The following is a 10,660-nucleotide window of genomic DNA, read 5'->3' as shown; positions in this document are numbered from 1 at the left end:
CACACACACACACACACACACAGAGAGAGAGAGAGAGAGAGAGAGAGAGAGAGAGAGAGAGAGAGAGAGAGAGAGAACGCTTTCTTTGTAAAAAGAAAACCTCATTTTAGAAATAACATGTGCTGCTGTTAAGAAGTTTTCTGTGCTGAAAACTCCCCCTCATTTTCTCATCATACACTTCATAGATCCACAGCTCCCTATATCATCTCTCAAACCTTTAGGCTCTACATAGCATCACTTTCTGAACTTCAGCACTCTATGTACACCACAGCCTACTGACCTTGCATATCTGGATGGTCTACAAATTAAACTAAACTTGGCCAACTCTTTATAACCTCATGGCTCCCCACTACTATTGAGCAACTCTTTTGAAAACTCATTTAATGTTGTCAATTCTTGGTATAGTTGCCTCAGATTGAAATCTGAAAATCAGCATTGATTTTCTCTTTCTGCCTTTAACATTTCACTCAAATTCCTGTCCTATTCTCCACCTCCACACTTACGGCCCATTTCAGGCCTTCATCATCATTACCCTGACTATTTGTGTTCACTTTGGCCTACAGAATTATTTCCCTGTCTCTAGTCTTTCCTCTGTCTTTAATTGAATGCATACAGCAATGAGAAAAATCTGCTTAAAATATGCCTGATCTTTTCCCCTCAAACACTCCAGTGATTTACCTTCCTAGATAGCAGTATTTTGAAATCACAGGCCATTGTCCACTAGTAACTTAGCTTGCATATAACTTTAATCAGTTGCTAAATAATATTTTTTATTTTTATTTAGAAGATAGATTACCAATATACATTGCTTAATAGGGAAAGCATTGCTTTTTGTTTGTTTGCTCTCTCTCTCTCTCTCTCTCTCTCTCTCTCTCTCTCTCTCTCTCTGTGTGTGTGTGTGTGTGTATGTGTGTGTGTGTGTTCAGTCATGATTTGAAATTCATTTTTTTTCCTAAGGAATAATCATTTTATGCTACTTGTTGGACATACTTTGCCTATCATCGATACTATGACATTCATAACTTCAGTATATTGCCACATCCTGGTTCACCATTCCCATCTTACCTATGACTACTTACTTCCATTCTTTCCCTGAGCAATATAGATATTCATTTCTAGTTCATACATTTCCATCCTCTAGTATTTTGCCTGCATAGATCTTTCTTGCTAGACTGCTCTTTTCTCATTCTATGCCTGTATATTCTGTTCATTTTTTTACTCAAGGAAGACTTAAATGAAATGCTACCTTTTATCCCAAACTTTCTATAATGCTGTAGATCAAAGGAGTCAGTCTGCCTAAGGAACAAAATAGGTATTCAAAATAGCCTGCTTTATGATGCAACTTTTTGTTTTACATGTGTTCTGTCTTAATTAGGGTTACAATTGCTGTGTTAAAACACCATGGCCAAAAGCAATGTCAGAAAGGGTTGATTTTGCCCATGCTTACAAGTAACAGTCTATCACTGATGTAAGTCAGGGCAGGATTTCAAACAGGGCAAGAACCTGGAGGCAGGAACTGGGGAGTCTGTGGAGGGGTGCTGCTTACTGTATTTCTCTCACAGGCTATTCAAACTGCTTTCTTACAGCACCTGAGAGGGACAGCCCAGGGGTGGCTCTAGACAGCACACTAGTTTTCTCTGCTTGCTTGCTCTCTCTGTATCTCTCTGTGACTCCTCCTTTCTCCTCTTCTTTTCCCCACCCTCTCTTTCTTACTTACTTTCTTGTCTGAACCTTGGGACTGAAACAGTTATCAAATAGAATATTGAGGTTACTAGAGCACCAGCTGAAGGATGATAAGAGAGGGGAGAGGGAGGAAGAGAGCAAGGGGAAGGCAGTCACAGACAGGGACAGGGAGAGCAAGCAAGCAGAGCAAGAACATGAGTGCTGTATACTATACCATTAACACATGATATGATGATTTCCACTGGCCAGTTTCTATACACTTAGTTATACCATCCTTCAGTCTTATAGATTCTAGCTGTCTTACCCTGCATTTTGAGTGAGCTCTGTTTTTGAGTTGGTATGAAGTTTGTTACAGGGTAGCCCACAAAGTTTCTGTAAGTAAAGGATAACTCCTATCCCTAACAAATTCTTGCTTGCTCTTTCGATCAAAAGTTCTTACTTACTTTCTTACTTTCTTGAAAAGCAAGGTATAGTTTAGGAAGATGAGGAATCTAATTTAAAAAGTTGTGTGTAATGTTGTGTTTCTTGGTCCTGTATAAATTCCTCAAGGGAGTAGTCTGGAGTTTTCTTGGCATGCACTGGCCTTAGCAGCTGTCCTTTAGTCTTTGGGGAGGATCTCATTAGGAAATTCCTTTAAGAACTTGGATGTTTTCCTCAACTGTAGGGCCAACTATTCTAAAAACATCTCATGTAGTCATCTTGCTCCTCTGTACAGGCTATATTGACTCTTACTTTTCATATAGAATATTCAAGATTCCAAAAAGTCCCATGATATTTTTTTTTATTTCACCTTGAAAATTGGTGAGTCAGGTGGGACCAGAACTCACCCCACTGGCTCATGATCCATGAGCTTGCACATGAGAAGATGACTGGGTTCATAGGTGCTAGATTTTCTACTTCCTGAATATATGACCCGGGCAACTCATTTTACTTATTTCACTCTCAAAATGTTGTCTTTAAAAATGAAACTCAATATACCTGTGTGTGAGGGTGTTGAGCAAGGCATTTCAGAGCATGTAAAATCCCGAGAGCAGTTGCCAGAGTGTATTAGGCTCCACAAATATCATCTGCAATGGTCCCTGAGTCTTCAGTGCAGGAATTGTGCTGTAGATAGGACTGGCCCACATCTTAAATTTTGACCAGTTGTGGTTTTCTGTAAATGCTCTTTGTCTGTTGCAAAGAGAAATTTCCTTGATGAATGATGAGAACTACACTTAACTATGTGCATAAGGATAAATATTTAGAATGTAGTTAGGAATTATGCTCTTCCAGTAACCATGGCTTCACTAGCAGGGACTAGTTAACTAGATAGATTTCCAGTATCATGAGAAAAAAAGAGTCATGTTTTCCATCTTGATGAGTAGCTCCTAAGTCCAATTAGAGAGATATTGGTTACTACTAAGTTGTGCATACCACTATTGCAACCTTAGAGTTATTATATCGTGCTGATTATTGTGATTCATAAGCATTATAACTGGGTAGGACTGTTGGTTGTTCCCTCCTTTGGAACTTTGTATGATGTCTTTTGATACCATGAAAACTAGTTATCAAGGAGGAAGCTTTCAGGTCATATTCTGCTTCGATCCTCTGGGTCCAGTACCCAACTTGTATTGTGTCTTGTATTGTGGGGAGGAACCAAGGGCAACAGAAATCGCTTATCATGTTTTAGGGGTCTCTCAGAAAACCTTTGATCAATAACACTAAAGAGGGTTTATCATCCTTGGTGTGTGGTTTTTGTTAGTATATGCTTTTGGAGGTAGCATTGTCAGCCCAGATGGGAAATTTTCATTTAAAGTATGTATGTATATGTTTATACAGATTTATCTGTATTATAGGTATTTTATGTAGATTATAATATGATTTTATGACATTTTTTTGCATCCTTACTCTTATTTCAGTCTCTTCTTTTTTTTCCTCTCTCCCCCTCCCCATTTTTCTGCTTTCCCCTTCTGATCCCTTGTATCCTGCTTTTGTACTCTCTACTGCTTCCAGCTTTCAATGTTTGCTTTTTACTTTCCTGGTGATTTGAATGAGAATGGTTCCCATGAGCTCATACATATTTGAATGTCTAGTCCCTAATTGATAGTGAAGGATTAAGAGGTGTGCCCTTGTTGAAGGAGGTGTGTCACTGGGTGTGGGTTTCAGGTTTTAAAAACTCAGTTCAGGCCTAGTCTGTCTCCTTCCTCTCTGTCTCTCTCTGTGTCTGTCTCTGTCTCTCTCTCTGTCTCTCTGTCTCTCTGTCTCTCTCTGTCTGTCTCTCTGTCTCTGTCTCTTCCCCCACCACCCCCACCCCCGCTGCCAGTGGATCTGGATTTGAAACTCCTTCAGTGCCTGTCTGCTTCCTGCCATGATTATCATGGACTAACCCTCTGAAACTGCAGGCAAGCTTCCAATTAAATGCATCCTTTTGTGAGAGTTCCTGTCATCAATCTAAATGAAATTACCAAATAACAGGGGGCTCAGAGCTCCAACTAGATGTCTCTTGTCACTAAACGAAGCTTCTAGTACCAGGAATTAGTTACATTTAATTGAGTTGCTGGCCAAAGAGGTCCCGTGGGAACTTCCAAACAAACAACCCAGGCTGTTGCCAAGGCTATAGAATGTTCTATACAAACTGACAACAAGGCCATATTGCTGAAGACAATGCCTAGACAACTCATTGAATATGGAAAAGTTGAGTTAGTTCCTACCTAGAGCCTTCACATTTATGGGCTAGTGTTTGTGGTATAGAAAGTTATGCTGCATGCTACCAATAGAGAAACATAAACACCAACCCAGGTATAAACCCACTGATATACAGTGTTGTCCTGCCTGAAAGATATTCTAGTGTAATAGTGGCAAAAAGCTTCTGGGAGTAACCAACCACTATCCAACTTGAACTAAGGTTCATTCCACGAGATAGAACTCATACTCAATGCTGCTCAGATGGTAAAGAACCTAAGACGCCCAGCAACCTAGGCTAAAACAAAACATCACTGTCCTGCTCAAGGAATGTAACAATTAAACAACTCCTAATGACATCCTGTTATACTCATGCATCCGTGTTTTGCTCATCTAACATCAGAGAAGCTTCCTCCTACAGTAGATGGGAACAAAAACAGGGACATTATGCAAAGAGTGGGAGACTTTGGGGCTGTGGGGGCATTAAGCTCTGAAGGGATGCCTCCATCAAATCCCTCCGCAGCACTCATGGAACCCTGTGGACAGAAAGAACAAGAGGAGATGGAGGCCGCCAGGAGACAAAGCCTTCTAAACTCCAAAGGACTGATACACACATGAACTGGCAGAAACTAAGGCAGCATGCTATATTTTCTTCAGTGGATTTTTTGGCATTTTTGTTGAATATTAAATTCAAATGTAGTTATGTGTAGTTATGGCTGTAGTTTATGTGTACTTATATTCAGGTCTTCATTTTTGTCCCAGTTGTATACATGTCTCTTTTGTGATAATACCATTCAGTTTGAAAAAATTATTATTATTATTTTGGCTCTGATACTGATATATTGAGATCTGGAGTGGTAATCCCCCTAGCATTCCTCATGATTGTTTTGGTTACCATCCTATTTGTAAGGCCTTCCCTTGAGTTTCCTAGTTATGTTGTTGAATTTTTAAGTTCCATCTTCATATCATCTTGAGTGCTCTTCAGTCTTTCTCTTTATTGAATTGCATGTTCAAACCCTGCATTATCTTTGTCATCTTATTCAGCCTTATGTTCTTTTTTGAGTTAATTCTCTTTAAGTTCACTGAGCTATTTGTTTCTCTTTTCTTTATACTCCTTGAATATTTTATTGAAGTTTATGATTGTTAAATTCTGTGTCTTGGGATTAACCCAAGTAATTGTTCTTACATATTGTTTTGCACTGAGAACTGGGTACATGGACTTCTTGTGTTTGATGTGGGCATAGCACATTTGGCTGGTACACAGTACAAGCTGGCAATTAATACAGGTGGGTCTCACAAAGCTGGGTCCAGTCCCTGGTTGTGGGCCCTGAGTTAGGTCTATTAACTGAGGAAAGTTAGGCAGGATAGGGTCAGACATACTTACAAGGCTAGGCTAGAGCATAGGACATATGAGCCTGTCTAACCCTGACATATGGATCTGGAACAAATATCCATAGAGGCAACTGGAACTGGAAGGGGTTGTGCCAGCATGCCTACGTATGTTACCTATGTTTCTACAGCACATAGACAGGCTAAAGAACCCCAGGCAGGGAGTAGTCTTGGGTCTGTTGAGTCCTAAAATGATAAAAAGATCCAGGTGAAAGTCATCTGATGAGTTCTAAAAGGAGGTAAAGGACAAGGAAAAAGTCATGGTCCTTGGCAAGCAGCTTCAGCTGAGTTGGGAGGGGCTGTGCCTGGCAATGCCACAGGTTACCTGTGTCACCCCTCTATATGGGATACCTAGAGAGTCCCTGGGAGTGAGGGTTTCAGGGTCTTATGGGTCCAAAGGGAGAAAGAAGGGTCAAGAGAAGGTCAAAGTCCCAGAAAAGCGTCTACAGTTCAGCCAGGGTTGGAAGGACTTTGCTTGAGTGCACAGATAGGTTACCTGTGTCTCTGCCTCAAGTGGGCAGGCTTGAGGGTCCCTGGCAGTGAGCATTTCACAATTTCATGAGTCTCAAAGGGAGGACAAGGATCTAGGAAAAGTCCATTGTTGCTATCTTTATTTAATTGATAATAGACTAGGAAGACTTTTCCTGACCCAATAATAGGCCATTATTTATATTACACTTATAAGATGACATATGCTAATGAAGCTATTCTAATTTAAGTAACTGATAAAATGCCTTACAGCATACATATACTACATGTTGTAAGCTCTTGGAAACGAAGTCTGGACACCATTGTGGTGAAGGAGATAACCATGAATGAACTATTGGGCAGAGGGAAGTATATTATCATTTGCTGACTGCTTATCATGTGCCACATATCTTGGGAACTTACATGTGTTAAGTCATTTAATTGTTACCACATGACATATGAAGTCCATTGTGTTATTTCCATATTAGGACTGAGTAAGTCAAAGCTGAGAGAAGGTGGTCAGATAATCTCATTTGATATTTAAAAACTCAATACCCTCTTTCAGTTTAGGATGAAAAGACTTAAATTCACCCCGACATGTCAGCTGCTTTGTGTTGATCTCTTCCAAAAATCCCTAGATTCATCTAGGACCCCCTCTCCCTCCTTTAGTAGGTGGTTCAGCAATGCTGAATTTGTCTTTAGTGTGTTGCATCCATTCTCACTACCTGGACTGCCTTCCCTTGTCTCTCTGCACTCACTGACAAAGGACAAGTGTTTAATAAATACTTGTTGGATGTTTGTATATGTATGTGCATACACACACACACACATACATACACACACACACAAGCTACCTACTGCATATTCATCACATATTGTTAAATGTGAATCTGATCGTTATCATGCAAAGGCCAAAATCTAGTAAAGGGCAGAACCAGTATGTATACCCAGGTATGAGTTTAAAGTATATGTTCTTTCATGATGTGTCTCTGCCTGCACAAACAGGTTCTTGACCCAACACTCACTCCACTGGCTACATGAATCAAAATAAGATGCTACTCTGAATATCAGTTTCTCATCTCTAAAATTGGAGTAAAAGTAGACAGTTCCATGTATTCTGCATGTAACCTTGAAGGTGTTGAGAATAGAAGTCCAAATAGGAAGGGGTCTAAATAAACAATTTTCCAATAAAACCAAATATTGTTTTCCTGTAAGGCAGGTCAACAGCTACATCAAGGATTCTACATATGCTTGGTAACTTGTTTCAAAGGTAATGTAGTGTAGTGTATAATATGCAGGTAATTGTAATTACTTTTGCAACATTATGTCAATGTTCCTGACAAGCAATACAAGGGGGAATTTTTATATTAGCCGGCTGTGCTGTATATTATAAGAGTCATTAGCCACAAGCTTAAAGTTAAATTCATTAAAATTAAATACAAATTTAACTCAGGTCATTGGTTATGGTTGCTGCATCTCATGTGCAATGGTTGTCGCTGAATGTGAGAGGAAGGGTTAGATAAATGACTCAGAAGGAAAAGCCTAATTCTGCTTTCCATTTCTTTCTTCCACCATTCTCCATTCTTCTTTTGGCCTGTTTCCTACTCTTGAGAAATTTCAGGAACAAGACACTGCAAATGGAAAAGATCAAGGCCCGTTTGAAGGCTGAATTCGAGGCTCTAGAGTCTGAAGAGAGGCATCTGAAAGAATACAAACAGGAGATGGATCTCCTGCTACAGGAGAAGATGGCCCATGTGGAGGAACTCCGACTCATCCATGCTGATATCAATGTGGTATGTGGTTAGTTTCCTGGAGCTTATCTTTGGGTCCATTAAGCATGAGGAAGTAGGGGTGGAGAGATGGCTCAGTGGTTAAGGGCACTGACTGCTCTTCCAAAGGATCCTGAGTTCAAATCCCAGCAATCACTTGGTGGCTCAAAACCATCTGTAAGGAGATCAGATGCACTCTTCTGGAGTGTCTGATGACAGCTACAGTGTACTCACATATAATAATAAATAAATAAATCTTTTTTAAAAAGGATGAGGAAGTAAAGAATCTTGTTGCTTTTCATTTACACGTGATTTAGCCACCCCAGGGGAGACGTTCTAAAGTTACTGTGATGTAGAAAGATCCCAGGAGTTCTGAGGTCAGCTCTTATTATGTCACTGACTAACCACAATGAATAAGTCCTTCATTTCTGAGCACCATACTTTCTCCTTGTATTATGAAATAGGCCAGTTGACCTTCAAGGCTTCGTTCAGTTCTGACATGCTCACATACTGGATGTCTTCAACTTAAGTAGCCAAGAAAAGGTGGACTAGATTCCTGCCTCTTGAGGATACCTTAAAATTCTTAAAAGTGTCCAACCAGACAAAACAAACCATCCCTGTATGTTTATCAAAGTGGGGCTCTCTCATCAGACTGACATTTGGAAACTATTGGAATATTTGAGAACAATTTCTGAGTTGAAAAACTTTCCTCGTTTTTAATTATTCATGAAGAGTCTGGGCTTCTGTACTGCTTATTCCTTTATCTAGAAGTAGAAAGTGTTTACCTGTCAGTCAGGTTCTTTCTAGTCCTTCGAGCCTATGATAGAATCTTTTTTTTTTTTAATTCATCTTTGATGGAGCTTAGTTTTTATTCCTGGGAAACTCATTTCTGTGGAATTACTCATTTGCAGAATATTGTCAGGCCTAGAATAAATATATATATATATATATATATATATATATATATATATATATATATATGACTTGCATAATAGACCCTTGAGGTTTAATGTGTTAGCACAAGATTTTGGGTCTCCTGTGGGGACTGTAGACTTAGCTGCAAACTAACTGATGATACAGAACCAATAGAATGAATAATGTGTTTTCAACAGAGGAGCTGAGAATCTAGACCAGTACATCTCAGACTAGAGCACCTGGGTCAACTGGAGAGTCTATTAGAACACAAATTGTTGAACTATACTCCAGAGTTTCTGGTTAAATGTTCTGAATTTAAAGAGGCCTTGAGAATTTAAAATTCTTTGTTCCTAAATGCTAATGCTCCTGTAGCAACTGTGTGTGTGTGTGTGTGTGTGTGTGTGTGTGTGTGTGTGTGTATGTGTGTTAGGGCAGGGGATGGAGTGGTAGCGGCAGAAGTGTGGCAACCACATTTTGAAGACAGTTGATCTAGGAAAAAAGTGTGTCGGCCTAAGACACAAGTCTTCAATTCCTGTGTTGATTTTTTCCTTAAGTATTTTCCTGAGTAAATTCTTTATTCTCTGACCTTCATTCACCTCACTAACCTCTAAAAGCAATGATGATGTTATCTAGATAACCTTTAAAGGCAATTCTAGCTATTGGGGATTACTAATTTGAGTAACTTAACTACCATTTTATGAGCTTTTACCCTATTAGTTCCTATATTTAGTGCTTTCTGTGAATTTGATCATTTGGTCGTTACTAAGAGTACATGGGGTATGCACTATTAAACTTTCACTATTATACTGATGAAGAAACAGGCTCGATCAGTCATATAGAAAAGTCATTGAGAACTTGAACATAGACAGGTCTCCCTCTGGAGTCTGTCCTATTATCCATTCAGTTATAAAGCCTCTTGAGGACTTTGGGATCTTTTCTATTTCTGCCCTTCTCTATTTTCTAGATGGAAAACACCATTAAACAGTCTGAAAATGACTTAAACAAGCTGCTAGAGTCAACCCGGAGGCTTCATGATGAGTACAAACCTCTGAAAGAACATGTGGATGCCCTGCGCATGACATTGGGCCTGCAAAGGCTTCCTGACCTGTGTGAAGAGGAAGAGAAACTCTCCTTGGAGTAAGCCGCCTGCTCTCTGACCCCCAAATAACACAGTATAGCAGAAGGGAGGATATGGTGCGGGGAGGGACATGGAGCTATACATAAAGCCTGGCCTGAAAGTCAGAATACACAGTCCTATTCTTAGATCTGTCAGTGGCTAATAGTCTCTATGCTGACATGTTATGTAAGAAGAATGATGAGATGAAGATTAATGTAAGAGTTTTACCTATGCACTGGCACAATGGCTCAGGGAGTAAAAGGGCTTTCCACCATGCCTGGAGACCTGAGTTCTGTTGCTGGGACCCCTGTGGTAGGAGTGAGTGAACTCCTGCACACTGTCCTATGACTTCCACATGTACATGGTAGCATCCTGTGCTTGTGTACACACACATACACACACACACACACACACACACACACACACACAAATAATTTTAAAAGTTAGGGTCTAGAGGAGTGTACAGAAACCTTTGAAAACATGAAATGATATAGTTCCATGTTCTCCTGGACCTAACCTGTCCTTTTAATCTCAAAACCTGGAATTAAACATTAGGCCAAATTGAGACAGAAAGGGAGAGAGAGAGAGAGAGAGAGAGAGAGAGAGAGAGAGAGAGAGAGAGAGAGAGAGACAGAGAGACAGAGAGACAGAGAGAGAT

General features: G+C 39.9%; 1 protein-coding gene across 2 annotated transcripts in view; it reads left to right on the top strand.

Annotated features, from left to right (window-relative positions):
* Positions 1-10,660, top strand: part of Zc4h2 (zinc finger C4H2-type containing) — a 19,651-nt gene that overhangs the window by 4,917 nt on the left and 4,074 nt on the right. For both annotated transcript variants that reach the window (XM_021187993.1, XM_029534205.1), the window contains exons 2-3: positions 7,823-7,994; positions 9,850-10,022. In XM_021187993.1, coding sequence (XP_021043652.1) covers positions 7,823-7,994; positions 9,850-10,022 — 345 coding nt within the window. The remainder of the gene's footprint in view (positions 1-7,822; positions 7,995-9,849; positions 10,023-10,660) is intronic.

This window comes from Mus pahari, chromosome X (assembly GCF_900095145.1).
Source record: "Mus pahari chromosome X, PAHARI_EIJ_v1.1, whole genome shotgun sequence".
Taxonomy (NCBI): domain Eukaryota; kingdom Metazoa; phylum Chordata; class Mammalia; order Rodentia; family Muridae; genus Mus; species Mus pahari.
Note: the sequence above shows the minus strand (reverse complement) of the source record. Positions and strands in the feature narration are given on the sequence as shown.